This window comes from Pezoporus wallicus, unplaced genomic scaffold (assembly GCF_028554395.1).
Source record: "Pezoporus wallicus isolate ANWC-B61680 ecotype Strahan unplaced genomic scaffold, APGP_CSIRO_Pwel_v1 contig_8232, whole genome shotgun sequence".
Lineage (NCBI taxonomy): Eukaryota > Metazoa > Chordata > Aves > Psittaciformes > Psittacidae > Pezoporus > Pezoporus wallicus.
In genome coordinates, this window is record NW_026637105.1 from 1,921,293 (window position 1) to 1,942,331 (window position 21,039).

At 54.6% G+C, this 21,039-nt stretch overlaps 1 protein-coding gene across 1 annotated transcript; it reads right to left on the reverse strand.

Annotated features, from left to right (window-relative positions):
- Positions 1–18,232: 18,232 nt before the first annotated feature.
- On the reverse strand, positions 18,233–20,410 carry YRDC (yrdC N6-threonylcarbamoyltransferase domain containing). The gene is made up of 5 exons (XM_057403403.1): positions 19,998–20,410; positions 19,780–19,894; positions 19,327–19,446; positions 18,780–18,922; positions 18,233–18,429 (listed from the first exon to the last, which is right to left on the reverse strand). The coding sequence occupies exons 1-5, from the start codon at positions 20,408–20,410 to the stop codon at positions 18,366–18,368; spliced, it is 855 nt and encodes a 284-aa protein (XP_057259386.1). The 3' UTR covers positions 18,233–18,365.
- Positions 20,411–21,039: the final 629 nt, after the last annotated feature.

Sequence of the window (21,039 nt, forward strand, 5' to 3'; positions counted from 1 at the left end):
GAGAAATCCATTTTCCTTTCTCCAAGACCCCCTCCTTTGCTAGAACTTTGAAAGGGCAGGGAAACCATAACTGGAACCTCTGCCTTTAAAAGGGGCCGGCATCGTGGTGGATTTGGATGAATCAGTGTCCTGCACTCCTGTCACTTCCACAGGGGAGAGCGATGGAGACCTCCCTGTACCCCCCGTCTGCAGAGGGAGAGGAAGAGGAAGGCTTTGGCTTCACAGATGAGCCCTGAGGAGCAAGCGTGGGGGCCTGGCTGCCCTGTAGGCTGGGGCTGGCAGCAGGCAGGTTCCTCTGCCTGCCAGATACCGTGCATAATTCAGGCAAAACAGTCACTGAAGATGGTCTGAGCGGTGGTAATAAAGCAGACGTTATGACAACACGGATCAATAAGTCCAGAGAGGATCCTTTGCTGAAATGCTGCAATTGTTCAAACCACAGCTTAATTGTGACAGGAATTGACTTTCTCTTTTCTAATATCCCTGACTTTTAATTAAAAGGCAGTTAAGTCGACGATACATTTCCAGGATCATTTAGAGGCAGGACAAGAGCAAGGAGCACGCACTTAAAATGCAGCAATGGGGATTTGCTCTGTGCTGATTCAGAGATGCCCTGTGCTGGCTCCCACAGCCTCTGCTCCCCTCCAGCCTCAGCACCGGCACGGGCACATCCCCACTTGTCTGCTGCTCCCCGGAGTCCTCCATCCATCTGCATTTCACACCCTCTTGCACACATGAGTGCCTCTAATAGCTCTGATTACCCTGCAGACTCCAGCGCTTTGCTTTGCCCTTGGACGTGGCAAAGGGGCAGGCAGGCAGGGCTGCTCCCGCACTCACTGCAGCCCCAGCTACCCCAGGGACAAAGCAGGATGGGTGCAGCCGCAGCACAGCCTTTCCCCATACCCATCCCACCGCCAGCCCCTGCTTGCGACCGTCCCGAGATGCATCCACAGGGAACGCTGCAGCCCCTGCCGCGGGAGGGATGAGCTCCTCCAGCCTTCTCATTCCTGAATTTCCAGGAAGCTCCTCATGAGCAGGGGTGGCAGCAGCGCGGCACAACGAGACACGCGAGGAAGCCAACTGCGACCCAGCCAGACGCTTCTCAATCATCCTCTATTAGAGTAAACCAGGCCAAAGCACCTTAATTTGACTGGAGCGAGGCCATTAACATCTGAGACTCCATTAAAGGAAGAAAGGGGCCTTTTATCTACCCATCAAGAATCATAAAGGAGAAAACCTTGGAAGATGCCCATAAATCCCTTAACGCATCCCCAGGGAAACCCCAGCCTGCAGCACGGTGAAGCGGTGACAGCTCCAGCAATGCAGCTCCTGCATGATCCCCACCAACATGTCCATGAGGCCAAGGCATCTGCTGGAGATACAGCAGAGCCACAGCAATCCGTATGGCAGACAGCAGCATCGCACCAGGTACCCACAGTACCAAGTACCCAAGGCATCCCCTGTCCCTGCCAAATGGTACCTTGGTGGAGAGCAGAGCCCTTGGGCTGCATGGGTGCTGGGATGCGTGCTGGCTGAGCATCCCTGTGGCATTGACCATCCTGGTAGAACCAAGGACCCAGCAGAAACTCTTCTGCTTCCAGGAGGAGGAGCTGGACCCAGAGCCAGAGCTCTGCCAGGTTCACACTCTCCAGGCAGATGGAAACCATGGCCTCCCATCACTTGAGCTTTAATAAAGGAGCATTAACAGGAGTAATCAAATCTCCCCTCCTTACCACCCAGTCCTGCTGCTGCTTGGAAAACACATGGGATGTAGCCAGAAAAGTGGCATTTGGACCAGATCCATAAGAAATTGAGTAGTAATTTAGTGATAATTTAGGGCTCTCCTGTCACTTGGAAAGCAAAGTTGGACCAGTGAGCCCTGGCCGAGCAGCCTCTGTCTCCCAGGCTGCATCCTTCGGGAACATCCGGAGCCGATGCTCAGACCCTGGAGCAGCAAAGCCACGTTTTCACGTTTCACATTTTGACCTGCAGCAGTTGCAAACGTGCCATTGCCATAGGACTGTGGTCACAAGTCCTTTGGAAAGCTTCTTCTCTTTATCAACACACACAGCCACCAGTACAGAGCTGCCTGGTGAGCTGCTGTATCAGTCCCCAGCACAGGGCTTTGGAGAGGGCAGTAACTGGCTCTTGATAGTGGAGTTCCCCACCTGCATATCCCCCTCTGTCCCAGGGAACGTACCTGTCAGTGCTGCTGAAAGCCAGGAGTGCTGGAATTGAGCAGCAGCATAAAGCAGGGAGAGGTGCAGGTCCTGGAGCCCTGTCTGTGCATTAAATCTCTGCATTAAAAGGTGCTGGGGTAGCTTTGGGCCACTCCTGTAAAACAGAGCTGGAATTTCCTCTGCAGGCAGCTACCTAAGTGGTCAGGCACTGCAGCAAATCCAGTTTCCCTCGGACTGATTGGATTAGAGAGCTGAGGTGCTCGAAAGCTCGATGGTACTGCCAGGAAAGAAGAGCGAAGACTGAAGAAGATCCTCAGCAGCATCCACTCCCTGCTATTCTTCCCCAAAGCCACTGCTCCCTGCCAGCTGGACATGCAGGAGCATCACCTTTGCAGACACACTGCAGTTATTGACAGCATGAGAGAAAAGCCAAAACACAGACACAGACAGTGACAGAATCTCTGACCCCCCCCAACAGCCCCATTGTGCTGCATCCCTGCCAAACACATCCAAGACAAAGTGAGGCCCCTCCGCTGTTCCCGTTTCCTGGTGAGGCACCCGTGGGGGCAGGCAAGTCCTGTGCCTGCCCCTGATAAGTGATGCCAGCAAGGCAGGGAATCCCTAAAGCCTCCTTCCTGGAGAGAGGAAATCCAGGAGCTGAGCATGAGGACACCCCCAAGGGAAGGATAACGCTGTCCGGTAGGGACACCCGTGTCAAGGAGTGGAACAGCCCAGACAAGTTCCCATAGGATTTGTGGTGCTCTAACACCTCTTCACGCTGTTAAGCTTTTAATTCATCCAGCTTTGGTACCTTGGATATTCTGTTCTCTACATCAGTGCAGCCCCCAGAATGATAAAACCCTTTGTTAACACCACTGGGCTCTTGCCTAAAACAACAGCACACGAGCTGGTGCTTTTTAGTTTGAGTCTGCTGTCACTAGGGACAGGATTAGAGAGAAATATATCTCCTAATTCTTCTAATATCCTTTAGCAAACATCAGCTTGGACCAGCGAGGACACGGGATGCCAGCGCCGGTAATTGGAAAGGAGCGCTTCACTTGCAGATGGCCAGAGACCCTTGATGGCACCCCAGGCTTTGACATAACTATTGCAGGCACAGAGCAGCTGCCAAGCAGCGCAGCACTTGACTGAAAAGGAGGAAAGTTGACGAATGAAAACAGCCTCTCTTCCTAAGGAGGGGGCTTTCATCCTTGTTCAAGCCCTTCGCAGGGGTGCTGCGTGAAGGATGAACCGGGCGGAGGCAGAGCCAGGTCCAGCTGCAGAGCAGGACCCGGCCATGTGCTGCCAGGACCCACACCTCCATCCGCAGCCTGCAGGTCTCTCCTGCCACCAGCCCTCCAACACGCTCTTCTGGCCTCAGCCATGCCCAGGGATGGGACCGAGCCCTTCACCACCACAAACCTGAAAGCATCAGGGGGCAAACACACGCTTGTGGCTCAATGCGTGGTGCTCGAGCCCCTCTGCACAGCCCTGTGAGTGCATCTGCTGGGAAAACCTCCTTGTGCAGCAGCTCCATCCATTTCCCACAGGCCAGAGTGAACAATGATGCACTGATGAACTCAGGTCCTTGTCCAGAGCAGCTCTTCCTACCTGATGAACTCTGCTTACAGCAGAAAGTGTTTCTCACTTTGCTGTTCTTGCTCTAATCTCGGTTTGCTGTGTTGTAGCCAACAATTTGTCTCACATTTGACAGCACGTGTGGTTTAGATCTCCTGCACTCCCATTCTCTACCTTGGATGCCTGCCTCACCAGGACAACCTGCCCAGATCCATTGCTGAGGAATCCAGGGTGCATCTTATCCCTCTTTCCACCTATTGCTGGCTCTTTTGGAGCTGTTCTCAATCCAGCTAGCTCAAGTGTTGCTGCTCACAGTGGCCTTTCCCAAACAGGCCAGAATTTTCCAGCTGGACACTTCTGGCTTTGTGTCAAGCTCCAGCTTCCCCAGGCAGCGAGTCCCATTGCCTGCCAGTCATTAGGTTTGCATTCAGTCATTAAGCTCATATCAGCTGTCTGCCCGTTGTTACAGTGCCAGGATGCTGTGGTCAATGCTGACAGCTCTCCAGCGTTGTTCAGCATCACCAAACATCCCCATAAGGGAACATGGCAGTTGGGTCTCAGAGGACTTCCCATCCATCCCGCCCCATAGGAAGGCACGAGGAGCATTGCCTTGTTTTCACTGGCAGCAAACAGGATTAACACAGGCAGGGCTGCAGAGACCCCAGGCAGGGAGTAGGGCTCTGTGCATCCCTGTGCTGCTGCACAATGCAGGAGCCCTGCGGCACCCGGAGCAGAGCCCAGGGAGCAGCCTGGCCCTTGCACCCAGCAATGACTGCGGTTTGTGCTTTCTTTTCTCTTGTAACTCCCTGTTCCCGACCTTGTAACCGTCAACTCTCAAAACCTGACCTTCAGCTCTGCTAAATGCATTTCTCCTCCGTGTTCCCGTAAGGGCTGTGCGATGCCGGGAACGCCGCTCAATCAAGGCGAGCTGGAGAAGCAAAGGGTCTCCACGGGGCACACCAGGCACGCACGCTGCCAGGCTGCACGGGGCTGGGAGGCTTTTCCAGCTGCCAGCACAGATCCACATCTCACAACATGTTTCCTCCCTGCACAACAGAGCCATAGCAGAGACCCCAAGGAGATCCGCAGGATGCTGCAGTTGTGCAGCACCAAGTGGAGCCTGCGCCCAGAGCCCAGAGCTGTGCAGAGGCCCCACGGGAAGGAGCCAGGTAGAGCTGGGCACTGCCACGTTGCGCCAAGCACGCCGCAGGCACGGACCAAGGTGGCTGCAGCCCATCGGGGCATGTAGTCCCATGGGACCCAATGGCATCCATCACCCACCAGCCACTGCAAAGAGCAGCCACAGGTAAATCACAGCAGGGATGATGTCTCAGGAGAGGAAACACGAGCAGAGCAGCCAGGTGCCACAGAGGCTTCAGAGAGCAGTAAAGTAATTAAGTATTGACTGAGAATGTCCAAGGCGAGCCCCGGATGCACATTACATTCTGCTTAACTCAATAATTACCATATACATTATCCCTTTCCGCTCTCTATCTTTATTAAGCTAAAAGGTCTGCAATTAGCTACTTCATTTAAGAGTAAGATTTTAATTAATTCGTATTATGAAATATAATTGCGTATTAGAGATAACGTTGCACATTCTATCACGCCGGCATCTCTCCGTGATATTTTAACCAAAATACAATAGTTTGTCACAGCGGGTGAGCAGAGCTTTCACTCATCAGGCACTGGAATGCAAAACATCCCCTATAGAGCCAAAAAAAACCAACAAATTGGGAAATGATTCAGTACAAACCCATCTCAGAGCCTTCTGAAACTGAGCAGGACACGCAAGGCCACCGAGCCCCTTCCGCCCTGGGAGGAGGCTTCATCCCCATCAGACCAAGGTCTGCAAAAGCCCCATCCACACACCTGAAGCTTCTTATCAGGGTGCCCAGAGAAGCTGTGGCTGCCCCATCCCTGGCAGTGTTCAAGGCCAGGTTGGACACAGGGGCTTGGAGCAAGCTGCTCCAGTGGAAGGTGTTGGGGTTGGAGCTGGAGGAGCTTTAAGGTCCCTTCAACCCAAACCAGGCTGGGCTTCTATCCCCTTCCCACTTCCCATCACCCCCCAACAGCACGACGGCCCAGCCTCTGCAAATGTACTTAGCTATGATTTAAGCTTTGATTCCATTTAATTTAGATGTTCGAATAGTTTTATTTTAGGCCTTAATGTGTCATTTCTGAAGGTATGCCAACACAGCCCATCAATTCAGCAGCTGTTGCTGGAGACGCTGTTCAAGACGGGCCAATCTGTCTCGCTCTATAATGTCAATTCCGTGGCACTTACACAAACACAAAATCACTACCAAAAAAAAACCCCACAGCCTTACTGAAGGCTTGCAAGAAATCCCTTGTAAAGTGCACAATAAGTTATTGACCTTGCACTAAATTAAAGCACTGAACTAAAGTTTTCACCTGCCGAAAGCTGTTTCCATGGCGTTGGAGCAGCAGATGGTCCTTCCTGGAGATGAAGGACTTTAAAGCTTTGTCAGTGCAGAGGAGATAGTGGAGCTTTAACATATGCACTGTAAAAGTGAAGGGGAGAGCACCTGGTTGTACAGCCTGACGGTGGCTGGCACAGCTCTGCCTCGGTGGTGGCAGCGAGCCGAGTCCCAGCCATCCCAACCAGATCCAGACCCACCCCAGCCCATGGGGCATTCACAGGGATGGTTATCAGGGGTTCCTTCGTGTTAATTCAGGAGGGAAACCCCAACAGCCTTCCCTTCAGTCGCACTAACAGCCTCTTCTGGCCCTGTTTTATGAGTCATTAACTCCTAATGGTGGAAAACCGCATGACGTACTTTGGATATGAATAGTTTACTGTATCAGAGGCAATCCGTGATCTAAATTACCAGCTATAAATCAGTTCTGGAATGTTGACATATCTTTAATAATGATAAATGAAGAATTTATGGATGCTGCTAAAGTTCACATCCAGAGTTTGATTTATGAGCACACGATGCTCAGGGGGAAGCATCAACCCCAGCTCCAGCACCTTGACCCAGACCTGGAACCGGTGCATCCCTTACCAGTGACTGCAAGCCCCTCATCTCCTTCCTGGGCTGCCCTGGAGGTCCCCATGGACCAGGGCCAGGCTGGGAGCCAAGAGACACCGAGACCCTGGCTGCAGGAGACCAACAGACACCAAACCATCTGCACTGCAAGGCTGAAGTTGCAGTTTGCAATGGCAGGAGCACCGTGTACCTCGCACAAACAAGGCACATGAACAGCTAAAGATGTAGAGCCCTCCTCCATCCACCTGTCTGTCTGCTGGCTCTGCTTGGCTCTTTATGCTACCTGGTGCTGCAGGACACATGTCCCTGCTAGGGGCTGTTGTTCTCAGGCACACGTGCCAGGAAGGCCTTCTGGGCTGGGAAGCTGCTTTTTCATTTGCTTTCAATTTAGTGTTGGAATTAAACCGGTGTAAAACAGTGTGCGAGGAGAACAAGCACCGTGTCTGGTTAGAGAGCGGAAAATAGGGCCTTAAGTGTTTGACCGCTTCGACGGTGGGGTCCAAATCAATCTGCGCCCAGCTCACGTCCTGCCACAATTAACAGGCTGAAAATGATGCTCGTTAGAAGAAAACAGGGAACAATAAATAAGCTCAGTGCCTGTCGCTCCTCTCCTCCAGGCTTGGACTTTGCCTTTCTCCTCCTGCCTCCCATACGGCAGCCATGGGCATTAGCGGGATCCGGGGTGCAGGGGTGATGGATTATATGGGTGTTCCTTTGAAGGGCGCACCTGCAAGACTGCAGCAGCACCCACCAGCTCTGCAGCAGCAGATGGGTGATACAGGGGCCGAGCCCCTTCCCCACCCAGCCCCACATTTAACATGGAAGCTGTGCAACGAGAAGCATGGAGCTCTTTGTCCGAAGCCGAGGCAATGACAGCTCCAGAGCCAGCCAGAGGAACCTTAATTGTGAAGCAAGTAATTAGTGGCTACAAGATGTGACCAATACAATTACACTGAGGGCTTTTTTCCTCTCTCTGTCCAGAGCCTTGGCACTGAATACTCTTATAATTAGATGACAAAAGTGACAGCAGCTCCAGCCAAACAGCCCGTCCTCACCTTCTGCAGAGACTCCCCAAGTGTTCTGCACCAATAATTGCTAATCAAGTTAGTTCTTTCAGGATGAAAAAGGCATTCCACAGGTAATTTGTCCATAATAGCACAGAGCCAGTGCCGGCAAACAGCCTCGGACCTGCAGAGCCCTGCATGCTCCCCTCTGGCACATTGTGATGGGAGCCCAACAACACGGCCAGGATGGAAGGTGGGGTTGGTCTCTTTGCCCAAGGACAAGGGATGGGACAAGAGGAACCGGCCTCAAGCTGCCCCAGGGCAGGTTTAGATGGAGCTGAGGACCAATTCCTGCCCCAGAGGGTGCTCAGGCATTGGAACAGGCTGCCCAGGGCAGGGCTGCAGTCACCGTCCCTGCAAGTGTTCACACAACGTGGAAACGAGGCCTCAGTGCCATGGGGCAGTGGTGGCCTTGGCAGTGCTGGGGTAAGGGTTGGACTGGGTGAGCTTAAAGGGCTTCCCCAGCATGGCTGATTCTGTGATTCTAAAGGATGAGGCAGACTGGGGAAGCAGAAGCAGCACCCGAAGAGCCCTGGTCCTTCTACCTGTCATCGGCACAAGGATAAACGCCAGGGGGTGGAACTGGATGGTCCTTTCCAACCCAAACCATTCTGTGATTCCATGAGGGAGAGGTTGAATGGGCACGGAGGCAGCAGCACGAGGTCCACCCTGCCCACCCCAAGCCAGGCTCACCTGGTGCTCAGTGCACAGGGACATGCCCTCCATAGCATCACTTCATCCCAGATGTTCACAGCTGCCCTGGCAGCGTGCCCTGGCTCCGTGGCACCGCACTGACATCACCATCTGCATTTTCCTGCTTGGGGGAAAAAAAAAGAAGCCCACGAGTCTGTAATTTGTCACTGGAACACAGACCTGCAGCACCTGAACAAGCCACTAATATTGAGCAAGCAAACAAACAAGCAGCCAGTAATGGCTTCTATCGAGCAGAAACCCAAAGCTGATGGATGACCCGTAGCAGCGCAGGAGCACTATTTGTAAATAGCTATTGATTCCCAAAATCAAAATGCAAATTTGGCCTCGCAAACTGGAAGTTTCTGCTTCCAGAAAGTCTTTTCTCTCGCTGTGATTTTCCTGCAGGGAAATCACATCGCCTCCAGCCAAGCCCGGCACCTGCATCTGGGGCCTGGCCTGGGTTTGAGCACCGCAGGGTGTCCTCAGAGCCCTCCTGGATGCTGAAATGCTCACACAGAGGCAGAGCATCCGAGAGCGAGAAGGGGAGACTCAGAACAAGGACCTTCAGGACCAGCGCTGGCAGGAAGGGTCCTGAGCCCTTGATGTGGTTCAGCGCAGAGCATCCCTGCTGGAGGGGGGATGCTACAAGACCGATTGTCCACGCTGAAGCACAAACCCCTGTACTTTAGACCCAAATAGGTGCCCACAAGGCTTCTGAAGGACCAAGCACCCACCTCTACACCACAGCCCCATTATGCAGCTCCAGTCTGTGACCAACAAGCTCTACAGGCTCCAGACGTGGCTCCGCATCGGGGCACGCTGCTGTGAAATCCAATCCCCCAGCGCTCATCCGCCCCGGGCTGCTCCGTGTCGTTACCAGAACATCTGCTGCAGCGCCGCTCCCATCGCTCAGCACTACCAGCACCAGTCACTGCTGCGAGCAGCGTGCAGCCCGGAGCAGAGCCTGCCAGCCTGAAAGCAGCACAACCAACCTCTCTCCATCCCCTCGCAGCGATCCCGTTTGGCTCTGCAGAGCCGGCAGCCTGGATCCCACTTCCCACATCAGGAAACACCGGTGGGAGCTGCCGCTTGGTGCAGGCACTGCTCTGCCTCCAGTATCTGCTCGTCCCCTCCATCCCCAGCCTTTTATCATTATCTAAGCCATGACAAACCCATTATGATGCTAAAGATTGGAATTACTGTGATCCCAGGCAGATGCCCGGGAGCAGGCCAACAGAAACAGCAGTGTTTTGCACAAGGCAGTAATACATCACTGAAGGTCACCTATGATTTATCACTGCTTTGGATTGCAGGCAGTGACACTGCTTCACCCAGGGAAGCAGCCTCATGGGTGCCAGAGCATCTGCTCTGGTTGAGCCTCTAGCAGCGCTGGTTTTGCTCGTTTGATTGGGTTGGAAGCATCCCCTATAAGTGCGCTGTCTCCTTGTCTCAGTGATGCCTTTGCCATCCAACACTGAGCTTACACTCCACAACTGCTCTGACAACTGGAAAAGCACCGTCTGCTTTGTGGATGCAAGATCCCAGCCTGCAGCTACTCCTGTGCCTGCATCCCTCCATCCCAGGGCTGGCCTCCGATTCTGCCCCTCCAGGGCTATGAGAGCCCAGCACAGCAAGGGAAGGGTCAAGGGCACAGCCAAGCACTACTCGCAGCCAGTCCCCATTGGCAGCTGCAGCTTTAGAAGCAGGACAAATAATCACCAGCAACTTCTGGAAGTAAATAAATAGGTGGTGAGCTGAGCCACTTGAATGATGAACTGTCAGTTCAAGTGCTGAGACACCTTGGTCACTGCTAACAAGAATATCTGATGCCAATAAAGCTGGTTGCCTGTTGTGCTGCCAATATAAAAACATCCAATGCGTGCAGGAACCCAACCCTCGAGCACAGGGAAATTACCTGAAAACCAAGCTCAGAGGCTGGAAAACCCCCCCAAATCCTGCAGGATGGGGCAACCACACACACGGAGTGGAGCCGAGACCAGGCTGGGGGACAGCAGGGACACCCCAGCAGCAGTGGGATGCTCCGAGGACACAGAGGGATTAAGGAAAGCTCACTGCTGTTGTGCTGCAGGTGCAAGGGGTGGGTGAGAGCACATCAGCGACCTGTGAGCAGGACTGAGGCATCCGGATGGCCCCGTGGAGCTTGGGATGCTCCGATGAGGAACAATGAGACCGGAGGGTAGCAAAACCCCATGGAGGGCTCCGGCTGCAGCTGCCAGCGGGAAAGGCTGAAGTGGCACTTGTGCAAGTGCAGTCAATGCTGCTGGAGGCTCCTCGCTGCCAAGGGAGCAAGGACAGCCTGCTCTTAGCCAGCCCTTCCATTGCCATCACCCACTTAAAGGGGGTCTGCCCAAGCAGGGTTTGAAACGCACAGGTTGTGTCCAGCAGCCTCCCTCCCGCCAGCCCATCCTGCCCGTGCCCCTCAGGGTGATGGGGACAGGGACAGGCAGCATCCCCACGTCTGGCTGGTGGCAGCGCCTGCGTTTCTAGAGATCCCTTTCATCTCATCAAAGGCTGCTCGATTTAATTCCCTGCTCTCGGGTATAAAGCCCGGGTCCCATCCGGAAAGCAATTTGTGTCTCCTGGAGCAGGCAGTCATAACATTTCCCATTAAAATGTAAATTTGGTCAAGTTTGTCTGGCATCTCTTTTCCTTCCTTAAGGTAAGGAGGATATGAACTCGCATTATTTTTTCCATCAATGTTATCTTCCTCTCCGTTTTGCGCTAAGTAAAAAAGCTGCCCAATATACACCTCCTGCAAATTAAATTTGAATTGATTCTGACAGCACAACAGGGATCCAGATTACAAAGAGATGTGCTCGCCTAATTGGAAGCATTTCCAAGAGGTTGCTCGCAGTAGCGTTAAGCACAGAAGGGTCGGTGCCAGACGTGGGCTCTGCACCCAACGCTCACCTCAGCATTGCTGCCTCTCAGGAAGGTGCTGGATGCTGAGCAAGAGGGAGACTGAGATGAGCCCTTAGGCAGAAGCTCTTCCCTGTGAGGGTGCTGAGGCGCTGGCACAGGGTGTCCAGAGAAGCTGTGGCTGCCCCATCCCTGGCAGTGTTCAAGGCCAGGTTGGACACAGGGGCTTGGAGCAAGCTGCTCTATGGAAGGGGTCCCTGCCCGTGGCAGGGGTTGGAGCTGAGGAGCTTTAAGGTCCCTTCAACCCAAACCAGCCTCCCCCACCCAGGCACTGCAGAGCCCCTCTGGCTCCCAGGGCCAGACAGGCACCAGTGGTCCCTGTTCCATCACGGTCCCCATTCCACCACTTGCATCCCCAGCAAGGTGCTGTGCCCCCACCACCACCAGCACAGGCTTGGAACAGGCACGGGATTCCAGCCAGAGCTGCTCGGAATCATTAAACCAATGGTTGTGCTCACGCTGCAGTTTTTAAAGATGCTCTTTCATGATTAAACCCCCAAATCCCTGGAGACTCCCCTCTTCTTGTGCCTGCAGACACCTGGAGGCAGGGAAGTGCTGTCTCCACACCTCAGGAAGCTTCTCAGCGTCTGAAGGGTATTTAAAGGATGCGACTGTACACCAAGAACAGCCTGGAAAGCATCTTCTGCTGGTCACCTATGCAGGAACCACCAGGAACCAGCCTGCCCGTCCCAGGGCTCCCTGCCCAGAACTGCAGCTGGACAAGGCTCATCGAAGTCACGCTGCAGCATCAGTATGGGAGCACGGTGAATGAAGGACTGTCTCCAGCTGCGCTTCCAGTGGGGATCGTTTCAGGTGCAATGGTTTCGATGGTATCATTTCCAAGAAGAGACTCCCATTCTCCTGGCTAACCTGAGGTTAACTCAATGGGTTTCTCAGCAGCTCAGCCCCCAGCAATGACAGCTCCTGCAGAAGCAAGGCCTGCTTTGGGGTTGATCCCCAAAAAGAAGCAGGGTGAAGCTGTTCCCTGTGTCGCTTCTCTTGCAGAGTCACCCCCAGGCACCCATTGGCCACCACAAGTTTGCCTCCCTTGAAGGGCTCCACAAGATGCCCAGGTCTTGGATGAGGTGGGGAGATGCAGTGCAGAGAGGGACCCATCCCATTCCCTCTCCATGGGCCAGCGTGCTCCGTGTGGGGCAGCTGCCCCATGAAGGAAGGGCACGAATTGGGCCATCACAGGCCTGGGGCACTCAGGCTATGAGACCCTGTGGCTCCCACAGGCTCAGGAGTTCCCCCTTCGCCAGCCACCCTTATCACAACAAGCTGTGCCTAATGACAGCTTGCATCACGGAGTAACCAAGTAATTGCACTTGAGGGAGCTGCAGCCAGCCCACTTCCCAGCTGCTTGGTGGGCAGAGTTAATGGAGAGCATCATCACAGGCACAGGGGAGAGCTGGCTGCTGAGTAACAATTAACAGCTTCATTGCATGGAGGGGGCTGATCCAGGGCTTTCCCTACCCCAGAGACCCCCTGGATCCGTGGGGAGCTGCAGGCTGGCCCCTGGGGCAGCTCATGGCACAGCATGGGCAGCACGAGCTCCTGGACCCGGCCCACGGCTCAGGCTGCAAGCGGAACCTCTGCCCCTGAGCAGCAGCAATGAATGAGCAGCAGTGGGCACCATTCATTGTGCCCAGAACCGTTTGCTGGTGATGTTGAAGAGGAAAAAAAAAGGATCCAATTCAATCAGAATGTAATTAAATGAGTTGTTAATTTAACAACCCCGCAGTGAAAACCCCTTGATCTCTGGAGCCATCCTCCCTGCAAGCACGAGCTGCTCATCGCTCCAGCACCCAGCCTCTCGCACCCCATGGCACATCCCTACCTCGACCTGTGCTGCCCAAAGCTCTCTCCCTAGGGATTCACCCTGCAGCCATCTCCAAGGTATCAATCCCAGAAAGGCTAAATCACAGCCTCTTTGGTAAAGGGAGGGGATAAGAGCGAGGTCCCCTCAAAAATCCCACTCCCGGTAAATGTCCTTTAAGGCACTGGAAAACGGGATGAAGATGAGCAGCATCCAGGTGGAATCTCCTCCACATAAGGGAGCTGAGAGCGGATCTGACAAATGTGTCTGGAGTGACTCGGGAGATGCTGTGTGGGAAGCGGGTGCTCCAGATGGCCTCAAGGTCCCTTCTGTCTCTGCTTCTGCAGGCTAATTCCTTAAACCAGCATCCTGTGGAAGGGTGCCAGGCATCCCGCCAGCTCCAGAGCTGGAGGACACTAGAAGAGGATCTGCATGCACAGCGTGTAAAAGGAAGCTGGGTTTTGCAGTAGGCCCCTATAATCTCCAGAGGTAAACTCCAAGGAGCATTTTAGAGCAGATTCCTCTTGAGACAACAAAGCCCTGGCTCAGAGACGTGTTGGAGAGGCAGAAAAGCCCCAGCCAAGCACTGGTCCTCTCATGGATGCCCCTTCCCATGTGCTGCTCCACAGACCTCTCCTGTTACACTCATTGCTGCAGCTATGAAATGCTCTCAGCACAACCACCTCTGCCATGGAACAGTTGCACAAAGTGCACATGGGTATGGAAAGCCACAAGCTTTTAGGCACCAGCTGCAGCAGGAGTGGCGCTGTGGACGAAGGGAAGCACTCAAGAGCCATCCATCGATAAGATCACAGTGAGAAGCAGACCCCATCACTCACCCAAGGCTTCCCAATGCAACACAAACCCTGGCAGCACTTTGCCCCAGTGGCTTCCACAGGGATGGGAAGGGTTGGACACTCAGCAGCTTCACTCCTGATGCCGACACAGCCTGGTCTGGTCCTGCTCGTTGGAATCATCTCGATCAGTTTGAACTGGCTCCGTTAATGAGGTTCTAAAGATGCATTTTTATGTGGAGAGCAAGCACTAATTAGAATGCAAGCCAAGTGGTTCCTGCTCGGAGCCCTCATGCCAATATGATTTCCACAAGGGTCACCCTCATCCATGAACTGGCTAATGGAAGTGTTTCCAGCTCTCCGCTCCAGCAGGATCTGTTTGTCCCTTCAGCATGTCCAGGGCTGTATTTACACGCCACATCTCAGCAGACACAGCCTGCAGCATCCCAGGCACTCACCACGGCTGCTGCTCCCGATGCCGCATCCCTCGCACGCTGCGCGCACAGCTCCTGGCACAAAGTCACGCAGGATGGCAGCTTTGGAAAGCACCAGGAACCTGAAGGAGCAACAAAGCCTGGGTTTGCTCCATGCTGATGTGTTCCGGAGGCGCTGACAGTGCCCAAATGCTGATGGAAAGGCTGGTCATTTTGGCTGGTGCTGAGTACATCACGCTGGCAGCTACAGTGACCTGCAGCCACCCAGAAGCCAGAGGAAATAAAGGGATTTACAGTGCCTGCATTTCCTGCATGGGAACAAGGCCAGCAGCTGCTTCACCCACTCCTGAGTGTGGCTCATCCTCTTGGTGCCGGTGGCACAAATAAAGCTGCCGCTCGCAGGGATGCTGAGCACCAGCAGCATGGGATGAGCCAGAAGCAGAGACATGTCCTGGCTGCGAGGGCATCACTTTCACCTTCCAAATCCCCATGGAAAGGATGAGCTGCTGCATATGAGCCCCAGCAGCCAGGGCAGCAGCTCCTGGGAGGCCCCTGACCCAGCGTCCCTGTGCCTGTGTCAGTGCAGAGGTGAGGAGCACGCTGCACCCTGGTTATTGATGGGGCCAGATTAGCTTGTCTGAGCAGGGAAATACATCACTGGAAAAATAGGAAACATTTGGAAAGTGGATGGCAGGCGTGAGAGTGATGAATGAGGCCTGGAGGAGCCTGGTGAAGATCAATGAATAGCTGATGAGCTGAGGAACAGGATGGAGGGAGGCTCGCCATGCAGATCCAGAGAGGGAGCAGAATCGGCAGGGAAATTGCTCACTATGATGAGAAGTTTCTGTGAGTCCCCAAGCAGCCTTTACATCTGTGCCCAGGTGTGGGGGAAGCCAGGCATCAGGGCAGCTGGCTCTGGCTCACCTTCAGCATCAGGCTGGGGAGAGCAGAGCACCCAGTCTGCCTGCCGGGCTCCAGGCTGGAACCCCCCCATCCCCATCAAGTCACACCTCTATGCTGCAGGTTACATGGCAAGAGCAAGGGCTCAGAGAAGGGAAAGCACCCAGAGACCCCTCACGCACACGCTTTGCAGATGACAGTAACTCACCCAGCCTGGTGCTTCTGGCCTGTTACAGCAGAAGCTCCAGAGACAGGCAATTTCTGTGAAGACATCATTCTGGGGGTCAGCCCCACGTGCATTATAGTCCATTAGCAGCGACTGAGACACGAGCAATAGATCCATAACCACTGCATGGCACTGGGGAAAATCAGCCCCGTGTGGGCTTTGCCAGGGCCAGGCACAGGCAGGAGTGGCACCAGGTCCTGTCCCCCTGCCTGCAGCAGGCAGCTCAGCACACAAACCACCTTCTGCACCACAGCAAGACCATGTTAGCGCAGCCCCAGGCCAGCACTCACTTATTAATGCCTTTAAGGAGCCATAGAGCCGGCGCAGTGCTGGCTCCAAGGCTCCCTGCAGTGGCCGGAGCTCGCTCTAGTGGTGGCAGACACGGCTCCCGTGGCTGGGCCACCCTGGAAGCAAAAGGCTGGGTCCTGCTCAGCTCCCAGAACAAGCCTGTATGGATGGAGGCATCAGGGGATGCAGTTGTTCAGGATGAGCATCATCTCCAGCGATGCAGTAGTGAGAAGGGTCCTGGTGCAGTGGTATTTGGAACTCCTGGGGCCTTCTGCACAACGGGGCAGGTGAGTCAGGTGGGCTCAGGGATGGGACTCCAGTAAAAACTGATCCTTGCCATGCTGCTGAGCACACGTCACACTGCAAGCATGAAGACCCAGCCTGAGCCATGCAACCAGCTGACCCGGTTAGACCTGGCTGTTGCACCTCTCCCCTCACACTCACTGCTTCCAAATGGTTGCTATTTGGATGGTCCCACCCTGCCTTCAAGCTCCTTCATTTGCCCACTCATAAATTCCCAGAGACAGCTTCTAGAGGCAGAACAGCGACAGCAAATTCACTGGGCTGTGGATGGCTGGGCAGTGTCCTTGTCCTTGACACTAGATAGGGAAAGACAAAGCAACTCCCACCTCCCTGGAGCACCCACCCTCAGCAGCCTGGCCTCTGCAAGTAGCCCAAAGGAAGCTATTTGAAAAGAAAATGACAGCAGCTGCTTGTGGGATGATGGGCTCAACAGAGCCATTTAAAACCACCCATCAAAAAGGAGTGCCATTGAGCCCCACCACCTCCTTCCCTGCAGGTGGTTCCTGGAGACACCACCTGAATCCCGGGCCATCAAGACTCCCACTCTCTCTGCAACACCACTTTCATAGCGCTGCTGGCGGTGGAGGGACACAAGCATGATGTCCTCTCCATGGGATACAATGGTACGTACATGTACTCTGCATCCAATGGTTTCTCTTTTGGCTCATGCCACCAGCACTGGAAAGCAAATGAAGACTTTCTGTGCCTCCAACAACCTGATGTTCATCCCCAGCGTCAGCCCAGGCTACATTTGCCTCTGACCAGCCACAACACTCGGAGCAGAGCCAGTGGGAAGTACTATGAAAGCTCTGCAGGCTGCTCTCAGGGTCAGACCAGAGATCATCTTCACAGAACAGAGTTACTGTTCTCACTGAGCACCTGGAAGTGATGGACAACAATGTCCAAAAATCAGCATTTATAAGAAAATCATCCGAGTTGTTTCAAATTAACAATAGCTCCATTTACTTTACTTTTCAATGAAGGATAAATACCAGGAGACACTTCCATCCGTTCCCTATTTACTCCCCAGCTTAGCACTGTTTCCAGAACAAAGTCAAGAGAGGGAAGTCCACATCTAAAAAACGAAGACCAGCACACCAAGAGCTTGTTTCACTCTTGGTATTAGGAGGAAGCCAGGTCCTTCTGAGCCCTTGCCTAGACAAGGATCATTGGAATACTTTAGTTTTCAAAAGCATTTATAGCTTTATCTCAGTAGCAGGTTTTGATTACATTTAGAACAGAAAGAAACAGCCAGAGAACAGCAGGGCTCTAACAATGTAAAAGCTCAAAACCATCTTCTCCATCTTTGCTTTTCTTTCAGTGCAGAGACAATAAACCAAGACATGGAATAAGTGGTTAAGGGGAGGGTGGGTCGCACACACACCCTCATCCTGAGAACAGTCTAATGTGCAAATAGTTGTATTTCAAAGGTCTAACCATGTTAACAAAACAGACAGGTATTTGGGAATGATACAGCAGCACGAGGAGGTCGGCACTCGTGTCTGGGTTGGTTTCTCAGACTACAGCAGATGTATGAAGATGATCCAAGGGCTGGAGCACTTCTGCTATGGAGAAAGGCTGAGAGCTGGGCTTGCTCAGCCTGGAGAAGAGAAGGCTCTGGAGAACCTGTAAAAGTCTTCCAACATCTACAAGAGGCCTACAAGAAATACAGAGAGGGGCTTTGGAAAAGGGCCTGCAGGGACAGGCCAAGGGGAATGGCTTTAACCTGCCAGAGGGGAGACTGAGCTGAGCTCTTAGGCACAAGCTCTTCCCTGGGAGGGTGCTGAGGCGCTGGCACAGGGTGCCCAGAGAAGCTGTGGCTGCCCCATCCCTGGCAGTGTCCAAGGCCAGGTTGGACACAGGGGCTTGGAGCAAGCTGCTCCAGTGGAAGGTGTCCCTGCCTGTGGCAGGGGTTGGAGCTGGAGGAGCTTTAAGGTCTCTTCAACCCAAACCAGGCTGGGATTCTGATACTAATTAACAGATACCCACCAACTCCTGCTCCAGTTTTCTATCTTTACTTTATTAACCCTGACAGAACCCATCGACCTTATTAAACAAGGCCATGAATGCCCATTTCCTGAATGCACAGGCACACGGTGCCCAGCCTCACCAGCTCCTCCGAGTCTGAAGTCTTAAGATGATTCTGGTACCAATCCATACTTCTGTGTCAGGATTTCAACCGTAGGTGTCAGTGCACTGCGGGGTAAAAGAGAACCATCAGAAAACAGGGTTTTTTAAGGGTTAGGCTGCATTTTGTGGTGGGGGGATGCAATCAGCCAGATGCAGAACTGCATTTTGAATCGGGGAGAACATGAACTCCAGAAATTAGTGTTTCACTGGAAGCTTCTAGAAAGGGTTGTCCTATGCTGGGAATTTGGAGCGCTCTTTTAGGATTGCTGAGTGGGCTGGTCATTAACCTAAGCAGTGTTAACATGAAGATTCATCTGCTATGGGAAAAAAAGCAAACCAGACCCACTCTAAGCTGAAAGCTTCATTTCATTTCAAGTGAAGCAGCAGCTCAGATACATGCAGCACAACAAGCTCACCAGCCAGGCCGAATGATGCTGAACTTCCCTGACACAGATAAATCAACCACAGTTGACCCCAAGCGACACTCCGGGCTCTGAACGTCCCCAATTGGGCCTCCATCGATGATTAAGGACAACTGAGGCCACAGGTCTTGGAATTCCTGGGAGGAAGATAAAAGAGACGTGGCAAACAGGCCAGGGGGTGTTTTCACTGCTGCACGTTCTGGTGTTGAGGGAAAATGGTCTCTCCCCTTGCCCCCTCTGGTCAGCTCACACCTTTGTCATGAACACATCCCAGTTTGTTTTCTGAGAACAGATTTATCTCAGATGTGTAGGGAAGCCATGAGGATCCTCTGGTTGAAGCCTTCTTACCTGCACCGCTGTCTAAGGGTGCACAAAGCAAGCCAGAAGTCTGTCAGGAGTGGGGGCAAGGACAGGGCACCTGCCTGGTGCTGTACCACCACCAGGGTCACAAGCTTGGCACAAGCTGGTTTCCAACTGTGGGAGCCCGGGGCTCTGACAAAATACCACAGAAACACCCCTTAAGTGACAAAACCAACCTTACCGACACCGTCAGCGTGCTGGCCTGCGAGCTGATGTTAGCACTTGTTAGAGCCAGTGGTCCAGAGCAAGCTCGTGCCAACTCCCTGATAAAGGGGTGGTTTGGAATACGAACACCAACCAGCTACGAGGAAGAAGAGAACATGGTTTTACACACAGGAATCAGTTTTAATCTTGTGCTGCCTAACGCCCTCTTGACTTAAAGCTGATGCTCCGGAGAATGACACATCAACAAGCACTGAACCAGCAATGATACAAGATGTAAATCAGCTTCTAACACTGCGTTATGCCGTGGTCAGTAAATCACAGGGAGCACAACAGCGCAGGGACCAGCTTTGGGAAAACACCCGTCGCTGATAAGTAGAGGGAACAGACAGGTAAGAGTAAAAACTACTGCAGCAGAAGCACAAAACACCGTCCCCGGAAACCAGCTCCACCTCCTGCCGCCAGGACCTACCGATGTGAAGGGATTCAAGTCTTTATTTAGCTCTTCCGAACGCTGCAAGACCAGGGTCACAGGTCCAGGCAGCAGGTCCCGCAGCAGCTCGTCCGGCACATTGACACGGCAGTACCTGCACAGCGGGAGGATGCGGCTTCACCCCGGGGGCGAAGCAGCCCTTCCCCGTGGCCTCGGGCTCGCATGGGCTCCGGAGCCCAGCGGAGCTGCTCACCCACCTGTAGAGCCGCTCCACGTCCCCGAGGCAGATGGCGAGCGGCTTCCTCCCGTTCCGCCCCTTCAGGCTGTAGATGCTCCGCACAGCGCCGGAGTCCTGCGCCAGGCACGCCACGCCGTACACCGTGTCCGTCGGCACCGCCACCAGCCCGCCCGCCCGCAGCGCACCGGCGGCGGCCGACACCGCCTCCGTCCAGCCTGCGAGACACCAACGGGGGGGGGGGGGGATCAGCGGTGCCCGGCCCACCCCACCCGGTCCCCGCCGCCTCCCCCGGGCCGTACCTCGCTGCTGGGGCTGTGCCTCGCCGCCGGCCGGCAGGAGGACGCGAGCGCTGCGGGCAAAGCCCAGGCCCAGGCCCGGCCCCGCCGCTCCGTCCCCGGCCAGCGCCAGCGCGATCCGCGCCGCCCGCCGCATGCACGGCCCGCTTCCGGCTCGCACCGGGGAGCGCGCTGACGCACATCCGGGGACGTACCGGGGCGGGCTGTTCCCATGGCGACGCAGGACGGGCGGCCGGAGGAGGCGGTGAGGGAGCGCGGCGGGGGCCGGGGTGGGAGCGAAGGGCGGCCCCGGGCACCGCCGGTGACCGCTGTGTCTGCCGCAGGTGCAGCTGCGGGGCCTGCTGGAGACCCGGCAGCGGCGGCTGCGGGCCCGGATCGCCGCCTGCGAGGAGCTCACGGCGGAGATGGGCGCGCTCCTGGCCGCGCTCCGGGCACCCCTCGGCCCGGGGGACGCGCCCCCTGCCCTGCTCCGATCGCTGCCGAGCCAAGCGCAGGGCCCGGGCCCGGCTGGAGGAGCCCGCCCGCCTGCCCCTTCCCTGGTGCCGGGAGAGCCGGAGCGATAGCGAGGAGCCGCGGCAGGCGCTTCCCCCAGCTGCGGCCTTGGAGCCTTATCTCCCTGAACTCACCCTTCAAAGCGAAGCGGGATGGGCTCGGTCTGGAGCTCGTGCATCCACCCAGGGCTGCCGCTTACTGGAAGAACTGTGGCCTTGAACAGATGGCACCGGTTTGTCCAAGCATCGACTCTTCCCTTGACTGTTCACAGGG

Bases quoted from the DNA above. Each gene is read 5' to 3' on its own strand.
- YRDC (XM_057403403.1), bottom strand. From the start codon at position 20,410: ATGCGGCGGGCGGCGCGGATCGCGCTGGCGCTGGCCGGGGACGGAGCG. The intron at 19,895-19,997 runs GTGGGTGAGCAG...CCCGCTGTGCAG, and splicing joins GACGTGGAGCGGCTCTACAG to GTACTGCCGTGTCAATGTGC. The intron at 19,447-19,779 runs GTAGGTCCTGGC...TCTTCCTCGTAG, and splicing joins ACTTGAATCCCTTCACATCG to CTGGTTGGTGTTCGTATTCC.